Source organism: Oncorhynchus masou, chromosome 24 (genome assembly GCF_036934945.1).
Source record: "Oncorhynchus masou masou isolate Uvic2021 chromosome 24, UVic_Omas_1.1, whole genome shotgun sequence".
NCBI lineage: Eukaryota > Metazoa > Chordata > Actinopteri > Salmoniformes > Salmonidae > Oncorhynchus > Oncorhynchus masou.
Window position 1 is genome coordinate 21,062,307 of NC_088235.1, and position 18,211 is coordinate 21,080,517.

The 18,211-nt window shown below is 40.8% G+C and overlaps 1 protein-coding gene across 1 annotated transcript in view; it reads left to right on the plus strand.

The window, feature by feature from the left end:
* Window positions 1-14,810, plus strand: part of LOC135511890 (delta-type opioid receptor-like) — a 30,335-nt gene extending 15,525 nt beyond the window's left edge. The window contains exons 2-3 of the mRNA XM_064933401.1: window positions 6,390-6,757; window positions 9,724-14,810. Coding sequence (XP_064789473.1) covers window positions 6,390-6,757; window positions 9,724-10,262 — 907 coding nt within the window. The 3' untranslated portion in view covers window positions 10,263-14,810. The remainder of the gene's footprint in view (window positions 1-6,389; window positions 6,758-9,723) is intronic.
* The last annotated feature ends 3,401 nt before the right edge of the window (window positions 14,811-18,211 follow it).

An 18,211-nucleotide genomic window follows, 5' to 3' on the forward strand; every position in this document is an offset into this window, starting at 1 on the left:
GGTAGGCTAGTCAGTTTTAATTAGGGTATGTTTGGCAGCATGAATGAAGGAGGTTTTGTTGCGAAATAGGAAGCTGTTTCTAGATTTAATTTTGGATTGGAGATGCTTAATGTGAGTCTGGAAGGAGAGTTTACAGTGTAACCAGACACCTAGGTATTTGTAGTTGTCCACATATTCATATACATATCCTATGTAGTTGTCCACATATTCATATACATATCCTATGTAGTTGTCCACATATTCATATACATATTCTATGTAGTTGTTGACATACATATATTCATATACATATCCTATGGAGTTGTCCACATATTCATATACATATCCTATGTTGTTGTCCACATTTGTAGTTGTCCACATATTCATATTCTATTTCTTCACATTATAAGCACAGCAATGCACACATGGCAGTAGGCTATAAGCACGAATGTTCCATTAGCGGAAAAACACCATTATCAAAAGTGACAGCTAATGCGATAATGCATGTAATGCTTTTATTATAAAGGTGCATTTTTATGGTGAAAATTAATTTGAAACTTGTGCTGCTTATGTATGCCAGTGAGGCTCTAAACCCTTTGTGAAGCAGATTAATGTGCTTAATGTTGGCACTTTATTAGTTATGCAAACATTATTAAAACATATAGGCCTATGGGCTAGGCTACATGAGGTGTGCAACTATGATGAGAAAAAGTCACAAAAAAGGCAGTTTCTTATGCTGGGCATCATTCACAAGTGACAATATATATTTCACAAGTGATAGGCTAATATTTTCACCCATCAGACTATTCTTGTTTTAATCTTGTCTTCACATATACTAAATAATATAGGTGTGATATTAGTTTTGATTTAGAATAGACTATTATCATGCACCTGTCTCGAAACAGGGGAAGCAGCGAAAAAATACATGTCATGGTTTATTTTCATGCCAGTCAGGTAGGCTATACTCCTATACTCCTGTTTTAAACAGAAGCAATGTGATTAATATTAGGAAAGTCGATAAATAAATATAGTAGGTCTAGCCTATAGAAAGCTGATGGGATCCTCCTCTTTTTAACAGAGGCTATCACTTTGTTTTCTCGTGCAATTGCAAAGAAATGTTGCCCAACATGTGCTCATGGGCTCTCGTGAAGTGTTTGATTAGAGTTTCAAACACATTTGTGTTGATGTCAGAGTGATTATAGAGTGCCAGTCAGTTAGCAAGTTTGATAGGTACTAATGACCATCAGCAGCATCAGAGCTTGGAGGAGCCTAGTTTCCGTGACTAAACGGTCACATGGAATTTGACTGCCGTCATGACTCGTTACCGCCGGTGTGGCGGTAATACAGTCACTGCAACAGCCCCAGATCCCTTCTGTCCAGATCCAGATATCCCTTCTGTCCAGATCCAGATATCATTTCTGTCCAGATCCAGATATCCCTTCTGTCCAGATCCAGATATCCCTTCTGTCCAGATCCAGATATCCCTCTGTCCAGATCCAGATATCCCTCTGTCCAGATCCAGATATCCCTTCTGCCCAGATCCAGATATCACTTCTGCCCAGATCCAGATATCCCTTCTGTCCAGATCCAGATATCCCTTCTGCCCAGATCCAGATATCCCTTCCGCCCAGATCCAGAAATCCCTTCTGCCCAGATCCAGATATCCCTTCTGCCCAGATCCAGATATCCCTTCTGTCCAGATCCAGAAATCCCTTCTATCCAGATCCAGATATCCCTTCTGTCCAGATCCAGAAATCCCTTCTGTCCATATCCAGATATCCCTTCTGTCCAGATCCAGATATCCCTTCTGCCCAGATCCAGATATCCCTTCTGCCCAGATCCAGATATCCCTTCTGTCCAGTATTAGTCTTCCTTACAAAGAGAGTACATTGGGAGCAACATTTCCACATTCTCTCCCTGGAACTGGTAGGCAATCATCATTTTTTGTCTGAGAGACTCAAGCTTCACCTTATCAACAATTCTCCCCTGCTGTGTTTTATGGTGTTGTTATAGACAGACATGTTGTGTTCCAGAATGTGCAATACAAAACACCCTGCCCTTGGTTCCTTCCTGGGCTTTTACACCGATGACATCAGACCCATCCATCAGACACGGACAATGTTATGCTTAAAGCTCAAGACATCCGGTTCCTTGTGTACATCCATGGCTTACATATAATGCACAACTCCATGCGCAAACATAGTAGACAAAAAATGAATTATCTTTCAAAATAAAAATAGTTCAATTTATTTTAGCATGCATTCCCCAGCCATCTCAATCTTCTGCCAGGATTCATTCCAAGTGCAATGCACTATCGACAAGGCAACTTCCCTGATGTTCTCAGAGATTGCATTCAGAGTAAACGCTGCGGATGTTGGCTCAAGAGTAAATTACATTTAAAAGTAAAATGCAGTGCATTTGTTCTTCGTCTTTTCATTGTTTGGGTTACTGTGCTGCTGTTTTTTATTTTGGAGGAGTCCTTCATTTGAGGTCAAGTTAACTTTTATTTGTCAATTGTACACGAGGTTCAACTGAAATTTGACTTCCTCTTTATCCCAACCACTCCAAATGACACACATACATATAGAGGTCAGAGAGGTTGGAGCAGGCGTCTGTCACCCTGGCGCCTGTTGAGCAGTTGTTGAGGGGGGGGTTAAGTGCCTTGCTCAAGGGCACAACAGCAGGCAATGGCATCCAGGATTCCCTTCCTGGCAGATTCTTCCCATCAGACCCAGAATTTCAAAATGCTGTCTAGCCTCTCTAACCATTAGGCTACCTGCGGCCAATTTGAGATTGTATTTATCCAGAAAATGCCTTGTATCTTAAAGGGATACTTCGGGGTTTTGTCAATGAAGCCCTTTATCAAATTCATGGATGTAGAAGACACATTTCAGTTGGAAGGTATTCAGTTGTACAACTGACTAGATATCCCCCTTATTAATCAGGGCCATGGTACAGTTTAGTAATCTATCTAAACAGTGTGATCAGGGAGATTTTTCCAAAATAAAAAAGATGATTTGCTGTTATCTGTTCTGAAAATCTCATTGACATTAGAAGATAACAAAGAGTTTTGGAAACGAGAAGAAGTGAGACAATCCCAGACTGCTAATGTGGCATTGGAAATGAATGAAACATTTTCTCATGAAAAACCAATCAGAATGATGTGGATGAGCATAAGGGATTGTATTTGCTATTCTCAAGCGTTATATAATATTGTTTATATTAGCCAAATACACAAGCCATTCTGTTTAAGATATGCCACTCTTTCTTTTTGGGCATTATGGGAAGTTCAACAGCAATACGTTATTACTATCCATTAATTGCGGAGACGCAGGAACGACAGTTCAAGCTCCGTCACACTTGAGTTTCCCCCCCACGCATCCAAAACTCAATTTATAACGTTTATATAATATGTCATTAATGGTAATCCGCAGCACACGCAAACGTAAAATGTTGGCAGGTCGGTCCACAAGATTGCCCGGGCGATTTGGATTAGAAAGGCATCCGGCACAGGGTCAGACTGCTCTGAAACTCTAATTCACATATAAGCGACGGTTCCTTGTAGTCATTCTGTATCTCCACAATGTAAACACACCTTTACTCTCTGTACTACTACAAAGAAATTATTGCAGAATAGTTATACAAGTGAAAATGGTTTCCTTTTAGTTTTATTTGTGTACAGGAATATGCTGAACCTAGAAAGTAACAAAATTAAACCTACAAATGATGCCTCATAATGAGAAATAATGAAAATTAAGAAACAACAAAAGCGAACAGTACTTCATTATGCAACAATACGTTTTTTCTGTAATGGCGCACAATAAGCTCCAAATGAACACTATGATTTTGATTGAAATGATTAAGATCGGGGTGACAACAGATACGGATAAAATATCTAGTCTGCTCCGTTGAATAAACAAAATGGACGACACTACTTATGGTATCTCTGGATAATTAGTATAATAAGACCAACTGCATCATAAGTGCTCTGATATGATACGTAAGAGATCAATGTAGTATCTAATGGGTGGAAATGACATTCATGATCCACCCAACACTGTCTTTATGTATTTGGAGCTAATCATTTTGATGAACTATTGTCAGTGCCTGTCATGAGAGGATTTAGGCTGGTCAAATATTTGTTCAAGTAAAAATACCATTTCCATTACAATGACTGTCTGTTTGTTTAACAATAACGTTCTGACTGTTAAAACGTATTGCTTGCGGTATGGTTTTGGAAACATAAGGAACGTATCATTCATATCAGCGCAAAATAATAATAATATATATATATTTTTAAATTACTACACACCTTAATTGGGTTAGTGTTCCTACACGGCCATATCTCCACGTTACATCGCTTGTTTACAGAAGACAGGTGCAAGACATAGGCAGCCACCTGTGCTAATTAGCTATCTAGGGTAGAGTATTCTCTACACCTGTGTGTAAACTTAACTGGAGAGGAAGTGTAGTTTGTCAACTGGAGGCACACACTGCTTGTGGATCTGTGCAAAACTGCTACAGTAAGTGTATATTTTTTACTTGAATGAGTATTTCTCGCTGATACAGTGCATTTGAAAGGTATTCAGACCCCTTGACTTTTTCCACATTTTGTTGCATTACAGCCTTATTCTAAAATGGGTTACATTTGTTTCTTTCCTAATCTACACAAAAAAGACATAAAGTGAAAGCAAAAACAGGTTTTTAGAAAAAAAATGAAATTTCATATTTACATAAGTATTCAGACCTTTTACTCAGTACTTTGTTGAAGCACCTTTGGCAGCGATTACAGCCTCACGTCTTCTTGGGTATGACTCTACAAGCTTGGAACACCTGTATTTGGGGAGTTTCTCCCATTCTTCTCTGCAGATCCTCTCAAGCTCTGTCAGGTTGGATGGGGAGTATTGCTGCACAGCTATTTTCAGGTCTCTCCAGAGATGTTTGATCTGGTTCAAGTCGGGGCTCTGGGTGGGCCACTCATGGACATTCAGAGACTTGTCCCAAAGCCACTCTTAAGTTGTCTTGGCTGTGTGCTTAGGGTTGTTGTCCTGTTGGAAGGTGACCTTCTCCCCAGTCTGAGGTCCTGAGCGCTCTGGAGCAGGTTTTCATCAAGGATCTCCCTTTACTTTGCTCCGTTCATCTTTCGCTGACTAGATCCTGACTAGTCTCCCACGTCCTGCCGTTGAAAAACATCCCCACAGCATGATGCTACCACCACCATGCTTCACTGTAGGGATTGTGCAGGTTTCCTCCAGACGTGACTCTTGGCATTCAGGCCAAATAGTTCAATCTTGGTTTCATCAGACAAAGAATCTTGTTTCTCAAGAGGCTTTAGGTGCGTTTTGGCGCACTCCAAGCGGGCTGTCGTGTGCCTTTTACTGAGGAGTGGCTTCCGTTGGGTTCTTGGTCACCTCCCTGACAAAGGCCCTCCCCCGATTGCTTCAGTTTGGCCAGGCGGCCAGCTCTAGGAAGAGTTTTGGTGGTTCCAAACTTCTTACAAACTTGTTCTTGGGGACCTTCAATGCTGCAGAAATGTTTTGCTACCCTTCCCCAGATCTTCAACTCGATACAATCCTGTCTCTGAGCTTTACAGACAATTCCTTCGACCTCATGGCTTGGTTTTTGCCACAGGTGGACTCCAATCTCAAGGATGATCAATAGAAACACGATGCACCTGAGCTCAATTTCGAGTCTCATAGCAAAGGGTCTGAATATTTATTTAAATAAGGTATTGATTTTTTTTATTTTATAAATTTGCTAAACAAAAAAACTGTTTTCGCTTTGTCATTATAGGGTATTGTGTGTAGATTGATGAGGGGAAAAAGTATTTGATCTATTTTTAAGGCTGTAACTTAATTAACAAAATGTGGAAAAGGGAAGGGGTACTTTCCGAATGCACTGTATGAAATATAAAAAGTATATCAGCATGTTTCGAAAACCGTTTCGCAAGCAATGATTTTTGACATTTCTAAACGTTAAAACACACTGTCTGAAGAATTGTAGTTGACATGCAGTCAACCGTGTGAAACGCAAACCTCTGAAAACCCAGGTAATTAGAAGAGTTTTCGAGAGATACCCAGTTGGTAACGCTGTAAGAAAGAGAAATTGAATTAGAATTAATTAACAGTTGTGTATGTAGCCCTATGTCAATACACCATCTGTCTGTGTGTTTGTTTGTAATATAAATTCCTTATGAATCCAATATTTTGTAAACCTGTTCTTTGTGGTATGATTTGTCTGAGAAACTGAAACACAGCGATAAGACGTTGCCATGAACGGCAAGGTGAACAGAAGACATTGCTGAGCTTATGGTTTTGAGATAGACAAGCTGCTGTCCAGATTATTTGTCTTCTGATAAGCATCCCCTAATTTGGTCTTTCCATTTTTTTTTCTTTATGTTATCTTTCCAGATACACTAAAATGAAAACCGCCACAAATATCTACATCTTCAACCTGGCCTTGGCTGATGCACTAGCCACCAGTACGCTGCCCTTCCAGAGTGTCAACTTCCTGATGGGGACCTGGCCGTTTGGAGACGTGCTGTGCAAGATAGTGATATCCATCGACTACTACAACATGTTCACCAGTATCTTCACATTGACCACCATGAGTATTGACCGTTACATTGCAGTGTGCCACCCCGTCAAGGCCTTAGACTTCCGCACGCCCCGTAACGCAAAGATTGTCAACGTGTGCAACTGGATCCTGTCCTCTGCCATCGGTCTGCCTGTCATGTTCACCGCCTTAACTACTGTAACTGATAATGGCAAGTATGACAGTACGTTTCCCCATGCTGTTTTTCTTTGATCCTCTATTGTAGGCCGCCTATCTATAATGTCAGTGAGTACACCACAGTAGCGAGAGAGTAACAATTATGTTTTACACTTCATTTTATTTCTGTGAAGTGAATGGAATTCTCCAAATTATCACTTTGCTGTTCTACACATGGTCTGGGTCTGAGTCATAGAGAGAAAGTGCCATGTTAGCTAAGAAGCTTTTTTTTTATTATCATATAATAAGAACACATTCAGTTCCTTTATTTAGGTTTACGTGTGACATTAACTTTTACATAATGGTGGATTTAAAACTGCAATTCAGAGGCTATATTAAGTAATGTTTTGTAAGTGTTCATCCCTAATTGGCCTTAATGTAGGTTTCCAACTCTATTCATCAATATAATGCTTTAAAGCTGCAATATGTAACTTTTGGGGTGACCCAACCAACTTCACATAGAAATGTGAGTTATGTGTGTTTATATGATACCAAGGACCAAAACATGTAAAAAATAAATAAATAAATACAAAAATGTTTCTTTGGAACCTGCGGTCCGTATTGACCCCGTTCTGGTTCCGGTTCTGGTCCGCGATCCGCCAGTTGAGTATGGAGGTTCTACACTATACTTGCTTGTTTTGTCACATAAACTGAAATTAGCAACCAGGAAATTGCAGAGCGATTTCTACATAGTGCATCTTTAAAGATGACTTATATAACCATAGACTAGCAGCTTCCACCATGTAGACTTTATAGATGACTAATATAACCATAGACTAGCAGCTTCCACCATGTACTTTATAGATGGCTAATATAACCATAGACTAGCAGGTTCCACCATGTAGACTTTATAGATAGCTAATATAACCATAGACTAGCAGCTTCCACCATGTAGACTTTATAGATGGCTAATATAACCATAGACTAGCAGCTTCCACCATGTAGTCTTTATAGATGGCTAATATAACCATAGACTAGCAGCTTCCACCATGTAGTTTTTATAGATAGCTAATATAACCATAGACTAGCAGCTTCCACCATGTATAATAGTCTTAAAGTCCATGCATCATTTCAGTATAATAGTGGGATGGAAACTTGTCAGAAAAATTTGTGATGCTTCTCCTGAATTAGGTTTTCAAAATGCCCTTAAAAACCATTTTAGCTCTTTTTATTGGTTAGATGAGAATGGGTGTTATTTGCAGTCTTTTGAAGGAACTCTATCTGATGTCAGCGTGGGGAATAGAAGCAGGCAGCACAAGGGTGTTTAATGGCTAACATTATGAGCAATGCTTCGGGGCCTATGTAGCTTTATCTACAGTTGAAGTCGGAAGTTTACATACACTTAGGTTGGAGTAATTAAAACTCGTTTTTCAACCACTCCACAAATTTCTTGTTAACAAACTATAGTTTTGGCAAGTTGGTTAAGACATCTACTTTGTGCATGACACAAGTCATTTTTCCCAAAATTGTTTACAGACAGATTATTCACTGTATCACAATTCCAGTGTGTCAGAAGTTTACATACACTAAGTTGACAGTGCCTTTAAACAGCTTGGAAAATTCCAGAAAATAATGTCATGGCTTTAGAAGCTTCTGATAGGCTAATTGAAATCATTTGAGTCAATTGGATGTGTACCTGTGGATGTATTTCAAGGCTTACCTTCAAACTCAGTGCCTCTTTGCTTGACAGTATGGGAAAATCTAAATAAATCAGCCAAGACCTCAGAAAAACCTCCACAAGTCTGGTTCATCCTTGGGAACAATTTCCCAATGCCTGAAGGTACCACATTCATCTGTACAAACAATAGTACGCAAGTATTAACACCATGGGACCACACAGCCGTCATACCGCTCAGGAAGGAGACGCATTCTGTCTCCTACAGATGAACGTACTATGGTGCGAAAAGTGCAAATCAATCCCAGAACAGCAAAGGACCTTGTGAAGATGCTGGAGGAAACAAGTACAAAAGTATCTATATCCACAGTGAAACGAGTCCAATATCGACACAACCGAAAGGACGCTCAGCAGGGAAGAAGCCACTGCTCCAAAACCGCCATAAAAAAAGCCAGACTACGGTTTGCAACTGCACATGGGGACAAAGATTGTACTTTTTGGAGAAATGTTCTCTGTTCTGATGAAACAAAAATAGAACTGTTTGGCCATAATGAACATTGTTATGTTTGGAGGAAAAAGGGGGAGGCTTGCAAGCCAAAGAACACCATCCCAACCGTGAAGAACAGGGGTGGCAGCATCATGTTGTGGGGGTGCTTTGCTGCAGGAGGGACTGGTGCACTTCACAAAATAGATGGCATCGTGAGGAAGGAGAAGTATGTGGATATATTGAAGCAACATCTCAAGACATCAGTCAGGAAGTTAAAGCTTGGTCGCAAATGGGTCTTCCAAATGGACAATGACCCCAAGCATGCTTCCAAAGTTGTGGCAAAATGGCTTGAGGACAACAAGGTCAAGGTATTGGAGTGGCCATCACAAAACCCTGACCTCAATCCAATAGAAAATGTGTGGGCAGAACTTGAAAAGCTTGTGCGAGCAAGGAGGCCTACAAACCTGACTCAGTTACACCAGCTCTGTCAGGAGGAATGGGCCAAAATTCACCCAACTTATTGTGGGAAGCTAGTGGAAGACTACCTGAAACGTTTGACCCAAGTTAAACAATTTAAAGGCCATGCTACCAAATACTGATTGAGTATATGTAAACTTCTGACCCACTGGGAATATGATGAAATAAATAAAAGCTGAAATAAATCATTCTCTCTACTATTATTCTGACATTTCACATTCTTAAAATAAAGTGGTGATCCTAACTGACCTAAGACAGGGAATTTGTACTCGGATTAAATGTCAGGAATTGTGAAAAACTGTTTAAATGTGAAAAAGACTGCCGTGAAGCTATTGGTTTCCTCATGTACTACTTTCCCCCAACTGTGTCTTGTACTCAATCTTCACATGTTCAGGATTCATCGACTGCACTTTGATCTTCCCACACCCATCCTGGTACTGGGAGAATCTCCTGAAAATCTGCGTCTTCATCTTTGCCTTCATCATCCCGGTCCTCATCATTACCGTATGCTACGGGCTAATGATCTTGCGCCTGAAGAGCGTGCGCATGTTGTCCGGCTCCAAGGAGAAGGACCGCAACCTGCGGCGCATCACCCGCATGGTCCTGGTGGTGGTGGCCGTCTTCATCATCTGCTGGACGCCCATCCACATCTACGTCATCATCAAAGCCCTAATCAACATCCCCAACTCCCTGCTGCAGTCCGTCACCTGGCACTTCTGCATCGCTCTGGGCTACACCAACAGCTGCCTGAATCCCGTCCTCTACGCCTTCCTGGACGAGAACTTCAAGCGCTGCTTCCGCGAGTTCTGCATCCCCTTGAGTCCCTCTGTGCTGGAGTTGCAGAATTCTTCTCGTACCCGCCCCCACCAGCAGCACCAGCGCGATCAGCACTCCAGCGCCAACAGGGTGGAGAGGTCCAATCAACAGGTATGACTAGGTATGGAGATGTTGTCTTTGGACTCACGCTACCAGCCTAACGATGACATGAGCTCGGAAGTCACCCAGGTAACCACAGTGCTCTGACACAAAGCTCTGACACATGATGCGCCAAGATACTGAAGTGCTTCGTAGCACAAGCATCGATCGTACTGTTGCCTCTTTCTGGAGAGGCTGACAAGTATTTGAATGCGGAATGACACTCCGCATAAAGCTTTCTGTCAGGTAGCATTATTAAAATGTTGAACATTAGGCAGAACACTGAAATGAAGACACATCCACTATTATGTACACAGTATCTTTGTAGACTGGTATATTGAACATACTGTAATAGGATAATGTTCTATGGTCAACATCATTCACAATTAGAAACTCTTGATTGAGAGCACTTATTTCAAGACACTAATTCAAGAAGATTGTTATTCAAGGGTCAAGCGGCGATTCAAAAAAACAAGGCTGCCACCCCACCACTTGTTTTGGTAAACAGCTGAGAGATGGGACTGGAGGAATGTAACCACTGTCAAATTGATAGACAGAGCTATGGATGCAAGAACTGACCATCCATGAGATCAAAATGATCTGTTTGTTTGTTTACAATTACATTATTGTTTGCTTCCAGAGTCAATGGCTTTATATTATTCATTTTAAAGTCAGAAAATGGATGTAGCCCATCAATCTGCTTCACATCTACTGTATGTATAGCAGCTTTTATATACTGTATGTTCTGTACTAAATTGTTATTTATTATATGTGTATATGATGTGCAAGTGGTTTTGGAACTGTCAAATTAATCATTTATATTTTATTTCCGTGTCAAATCGGCAGTTGGCAACCCATCCCTTACTGGATTTACTGAGGCATAAACAAACATTACAATGATTCACAGTGATTATTCAGTGATAATTCTTCCAGTGTTCTGTGTAGTGTGCACTGCATAAAGAATGAAAAATGAATAATAGTAAATAAGGTTATTCAAGCAATAATAACAACCCTAGAGCTGTAAAAAAGAATACAAATTAATTACAAAAGAAATACAGCAAATAGCATTTAAACCCGGTCTGGCACAAAGAGAAGATTTAAATCAAATCTAATTTTATTTGTCACATGCACCAAATTCAACAGGTGTTCACCTTACTGTGAAATGCTTACTTACAAGCCCTTCTATTGTGAGTGATATACACAACCTATATACATATGTGCACTTTGAATTTCATTCTGTCACCCTTTTTATTTTATTCCAAGCTTTTATAAAACAAAACAGAAATACACAAAAGACGAAAAACTATTTCAGTTTCTCTTCATCGCTCAGCCACATAATGCAAGGGTAGATTTGGTGGAATTTCTGAAAGCGTATATCGTGGTAGAAAGGACAATAGAGGATAAAATTAATTGAGTTCTCTCTTCGAGGTCACAATAGTTACATAGTGTTTCCGCTTCCATTTCACCAAAAACCGACCTGTTTCAATACACAGAGACAATATCCCTTATATTACCTGTTTCAATATGCAGAGACAATATCACTGATCTAACCTGTTTCAATACACAGAGACAATATCCCTTATATTACCTGTTTCAATATGCAGAGACAATATCACTGATTTTACCTGTTTCAATACGCAGAGACAATAACCCTGATCTTACCTGTTTCAATACACAGAGACAATATCCCTGATCTTACCTGTTTCAATACGCAGAGACAATATCCCTGATCTTACCTGTTTCAATACTCAGAGACAATTTCACTGATCTTACCTGTTTCAATACTCAGAGACAATATCCCTGATCTTACCTGTTTCAATACTCAGAGGCAATATCTCTGATCTTACCTGTTTCAATACACAGAGGCAATTTCCCTGATCTTACCTGTTTCAATACGCAGAGGCAATATCTCTGATCTTACCTATTTCAATACACAGAGGCAATTTCCCTGATCTAACCTGTTTCAATACACAGAAGCAATTTCCCTGATCTTACCTGTTTCAATACACAGAGGCAATATCCCTGATCTTACATGTGTACATAGCGATCACTTGCTTTTATGTAGGTTGTACATAATATATATATCTCACACACAAAGTCAGCCTTAATCAAACAAAAGGTTCTCAATTTGGGTTTATGATTAATCTCCACCCATTTGTTTTAATATTGCATTGTCAGTTGTTTTTTAATAGCGTCTATGTCTCCTTTAATTTGGTTTTCGTTCAAATGTTCACAGACAAGTCAAGTTACCAATCGTTTTTCCACCATTCATTTTTCCCATAGTGGATTTTAGAAACACTAAAATAAGAGCTGTGTTTCATGTAGGCTCACCCTGGCATGACGTTTTGATAACCATGTAAATCTCTAGGACAAGGATACTTTTATCAATATATTTTCCGGTATTTACCCCCCAAAAGTGAAATGCTAATTAGCTGCTAATGTGGCTATCCTAAAAAAAACTACAAATGCCATGATGATCTGGACGAGCCTGCCGAATTGAGGCAAAGGTAACCATCTCTAGATTAACTATCTAATGTTAGCTACATTTTCTAATTAATAAATTGTCTACATTTCTGTAAATTGACAAGTCTGTGAAGTCAGCTAGAGTTGACTTGCAGGAGCTTGCTGAGATTTGTAGTTTTGCATGACGTCTACTGAGAGTAAATAGAGGCAAATATATTGATAAACGTCACATTGTCCTCGAGAGATTTACATGGGTATCAAAACATTACGCCAACCAACATTACGGTTGGCTGGACCTCTCTATTTTCCCGTAGATCACTTAATTTCTCCCTTTTTGATTCATTTCTCCCTTTTTGATTCATTTCTCCCTTTTTGATTCATTTCTCCCTTTTTGATTCATTTCTCCCTTTTTGATTCATTTCTCCCTTTTTGATTCATTTCTCCCTTTTAAGATTCATTTCTCCCTTTTTGATTCATTTCTCCCTTTTTGATTCATTTCTCCCTTTTTGAACTTCCAACATATCTCACTTCTCTGTTTTGTATTTTTTATTTAACTTGGCAAGTCAGATAAGAACACATTCTTATTTACAATGACAGCCTACACCGGCCAAACCCTAACCAGGACGACACTGTGCTCCGCCTATGTTTAAGTAGAAAAACAAGAGGCACCAAAAACGCTCACAGGGTTGGTTTTGTCCCTTGTGTCTCTACCAACCTAGGTAAATTAGCCCTTAGTTTTAATGCCGCTCATGTTTGGAATAATTTACAATCCTCATTACATCTTGAATCCCTGCCAGCAGGGCAGTTTAGAACGCTGATGTGGAACATTCTCTGAGGTTTGCGAGTGTTTTGGTTGATTGTAATGATTTATTTGTGTTGTTGAAATGTATCTGTTGTGTCTTGTATTTTCATTTTTAGCTGTTTTATTGAATTATGTTGATTTGTGAATTGTTTGTTCTCAGGGCACTATTATGAATGAGACCCTGGCCTCAATTGGGATCCCCTGAATAAGTAAAAGTGAAATAAAAATAAATAAATACATATTGCCTTTACTGTAGCAGTGCAGAATATCAAAACTGAAAATGGATTTGAAAAAATTATTACATTTAGTTTTATCCAGATATTGTATTCAATACTTTTTTGTCATTTTTAACTTGGCCAGATGACTTGCCCACATCCAGAATGTGCCATCAACATGATAATGCTGCTGATATATTACAGTGCTTGCAGGTTTACAGAGACAAAGTCCTAACCATTGGATTGTGGCAGGCCTGGGTTCAAATGCATGCTTAATTAAGTATTTCTATTTTAAATACTTATTTTCTGTGTATTTGAGTATTTTCAAATAATGTGCCCGAATCAACTACTTATATTTGAAGTAGTAGCAAATACTTGTATTTCCAAAGAAAAAATATCAAAATACTTACTTTGAAATAAATGTGAAAGTAATTGAAATCCCTTAAATAGTATTTGAACCCAGGTCTAGGGTGTGGCTGTTCATTCCAAACTCAATGTACTTGCTTGATATATTTCTATATTATATACATCTTTAGGTCAATCCATTCAATGATTTTAAAAAGCATGTGTAGATAGGGATGCCATTAGGCTTTGTCAGTTGTATATTATGGTCTTATTATGCCTGTGTCGCTTTTCAGGGACATACAATAGTCTATCATGTAACATTTTATTGTAAAAGTGTCATTTTTCTATATTAACAATTTTGCAATTACAGGTGCTTTGACAAAATCCCTGAATTGCCTTAAAATGTAATGTTACCACGGTGAACGTACTTGCATGTACTTTCTAAATTATTGTTGTAAATTTGAAACTGAGTATGTGATTTTTATTCAAAATATCTAAGATGGACAGTATATCAAATTACTCATATTTTCAGGCCAAATTTAGAAATCGGCATGTTAATGAGAAAATGTTGTTTTTCTAAATATACTTAAATTCTGAATTTTGTCATATCATGAATGTTTTTATAAGCACTCAAATAAACCATTATCTATCAAAATCTGTAAAAAGTATTAGTCCAACATGGTCATGTTCAATAAATCTGCACACCTTCCCTCTCTATAATGCAGCAAAAAAAAGGTTTTGGTTGAGATGCACTGCATCAAACACTTTAGATCTCATATGAATGACAAATCAGTTTTCCCCATCCAATCTACTTATCATGTCAAAGCTGTCAAAGCATTTGACATTGTGGCTTGGTATCACATTCCATATCAACAGGGGTGTTACAGCCCACAAGCCAATGTGTCATGCGTATTTTATGCGTAAAGGACACCATTTGAAAATGTGTTTTGTTAGGTAACGATGAATGATGCTGAGAAAATCATTTTTGTTTGTTAATTAAACCTTTATTTAACTAGGCAAGTTGGTTAAGAACAAATTCTTATTTACAATGACTGCCTACCCTGGCCAAATCCGGACGACTATGAGACTCCCAATCACGGCCGGATTTTAGGGTCTTGATAGCACCTTGTAGCCTGGAAACAAAACAAAGCCCAGAAAGCAGCAGCTGTGTTCAATTATTGCCCGGGCTGTTAATTACTTGACAAGGGACCCCCACCGGCTGTAGAGGGTCTATAATATCACTCTCTCTCTCTCGCTCTCGCTCTCTCTCAGCCTTATTCTAAAATGGATTTAATAGTTTTTTACACTCATCAATCTACACACAATACCACATAATGACAAAGCAAAGACAGGTTTTTAGATTTTTTGCAAATGTATTTCAACAAAAGAACTGAAAAATCACATTTACGTAAGTATTCAGACCCTCTACTCAGTACTTTGTTGAAGCGATTACAGCCTTGAGTCTTTTTGGGTATGATGCATGTCATGACGTTGGCCTAGGGATAGGTTTATGACAGTCATAAATACCTCTTTCCCCCCTTTTCCTCTCTCTACCCTACTGATGTTACATTTGCAAAACCCTTGGTTGACATAGAGATTCTGGGAACATCAGAAGGTGGGGGGAAATTAACTATATTCTGGTAATCTGACCAATTGAACATATGCGGTGGTACTTAATGAATATGATGTCAGTTCGGTTGTCATCTGAGACATTCTCATCAATGATAAGATGACATAAACTCTACAGGGGAAAGTCTACACTTCAGAGTTACCGGATTCACATGGAATTGTTGTTCAAATTAAATGTTTGAATATGAAATTATTTGTGATGGGATGAAATGTGATTTTAGCTTCTAAAATGTGAGATTTGGGTTTTCATAAGATAGGGCTCTGCTCAATCAGTGGCCCGCCCCTGTGACATGGGCTATAAAACTTTTCAAACACGCCCTCCTCTCCCTTCCTATATAAGCCCTTGACGACAATATAACCTCCTGTTCTGAGGACGTGAGGACGTTGGTCCGATGTCAGAGTGGTTCAGATAATAACTACAGAACTAAGCCAACATCAGCGTGAGCTTTGGTTGTGTAACGACATTCTTCCTCCTCTTCTGAGGAGTAGCGAGAAGGATCGGAGGACCAATGCGCAGAGTGGTAAGTGTCCATAACGTTTATTTTAAGACATAAACTGAACACTGAAATACAAAACAATAAATGTGAACATGAACGAAAACCGAAACAGTACCGTGTGGCAACAAACACTCACACGGAAACAAACACCCACAACTTAAAAGTGAAACTCAGGCTACCTAAGTATGATTCTAAATCAGGGACAGCATTTGACCGCTGCCTCTGATTGAGAACCATACTTGGCCGAACTCAAAACCCAACATAGAGAAACAAACATAGACTGCCCACCCCAACTCACGCCCTGACCATACTAATACAAAGAATAAAATAACAGAACTATGGTCAGAACGTGACAGTACCCCCCCAAAGGTGCGGACTCTGGCCGCAAAACCTGAACCTATAGGGGAGGGTCTGGGTGGGTGTCGGTCCGCGGTAGCGGCTCTGGCGCGGGACGTGGACCCCACTTCACCAGAGTTTTTCTCTGACTCATTGTCTGCCTCCGTGGCCTCTTAAACACGGCGACCCTCGCTGCCGACCTCGGACTGGGGACCCTAGAAATGGGTCGGCAGCGCCGGACAGGCGGGAGACTCCAGTAGCGCTGGACAGGCGGGAGACTCCGGCGGCACCGGACAGGCGGGAGACTTCGGCAGCTCCGGAGTGAAGGGCGATTCTGGCATCGCCTGGCTGACTGACTGCTCTGGCAGCTCCTGGCTGGCTGATGGCTCTGGCAGCTCTTGGCTGACTGACGGCTCTGGCAGCTCCTGGCTGACTGACGGCTCTGGCAGCTACTGGCTGACTGGCGGCTCTGGCAGCTCCTGGCTGGCTGATGGCTCTTGTAGCTCCTGGCTGGCTAACGGCTCTGGCAGCCCCTGGCTGACTGACGGATCTGGCAGCTCCTGGCTGGCTGATGGCTCTGGCGGCTCCTGCCTGGCTGATGGCTCTGGCAGCTCCTGGCTGGCTGTCGGCTCTGGAGGCTCCTGGTTGGCTGACGGCTCTGGAGGCTCCTGGCTTACTGGCGGCTCTGGAGGCGCCTGGCTGGCTGGCGGCTCCTGGCTGACTGGCGGCTCTGGCAGCTCCTGGCTGACTGGCGGCTCAGGACAGACTGGTTGCTCTGGCGGCTCAGAACAGACTGGCGGCTCAGGACAGACGGGAGACTCTGGCGGCTCAAGACATATGGGAGACTCTGGCGGCTCAGGACAGACGGGAGACTCTGGCGGCTCAGGACAGATGGTATGGTTTTCAATCAGAGGCAGGTGTCATTAGTTGTCTCTGATTGAGAATCATACTTAGGTAGCCTTTTCCCACCTGTGTGGTGTGGGTGATTGTTTTCTGTCTTTGTGTATGTAACCAGACAGGACTGTTTCGTTTCGTGTCATTCTCTTCGTCATTTTTGTTTTAGTGTTCTGTGTTCAATAAATTCATCATGAACATGTACAACGCTGCGCATTGGTCTCTCCGATCCTTCCTACTACTCCTCCTCAGAAGAGGAGGAAGACGAGCGTTACATAATCACCCACCAACCAAGGACCAAGCAGCGTGGTAATGGGCAGCGGCAGAAATCTCAAGACTCCTGGACATGGGAGCAGAATTTGAACGGAGAAGGACCCTGGGCACAGGCTGGGGAATATCGTCGCCCCAAGGCAGAGCTGGAGGCAGCGAAAGCTGAGCGGCGGTGGTATGAGGAGGCAGTTCTGTTAGAGTGAGCATAGGGTTCTTTTCTCCCCCGATTGCTAAGTTTGGCCGGGCGGCCAGCTCTAGGAAGAGTCTTGGTGGTTCCAAACTTCATCCATTTAAGAAAAGGCGGCAGGGTAGCCTAGTGGTTAGAGCTTTGGACTAGTAACCAAAAGGTTGCAAGTTCTGGCACTGAAAGTTGACCTACTGTTCCTAGGCTGTCATTGAAAATAAGAAATTGTTATTAACTGACTTGCCTAGTTAAAAAAAACATGATGGAGGCCACTATGTTCTTGGGGACATTGAATGCTGCAGGATTATTTTGGTACCCTTCCCCAGATCTGT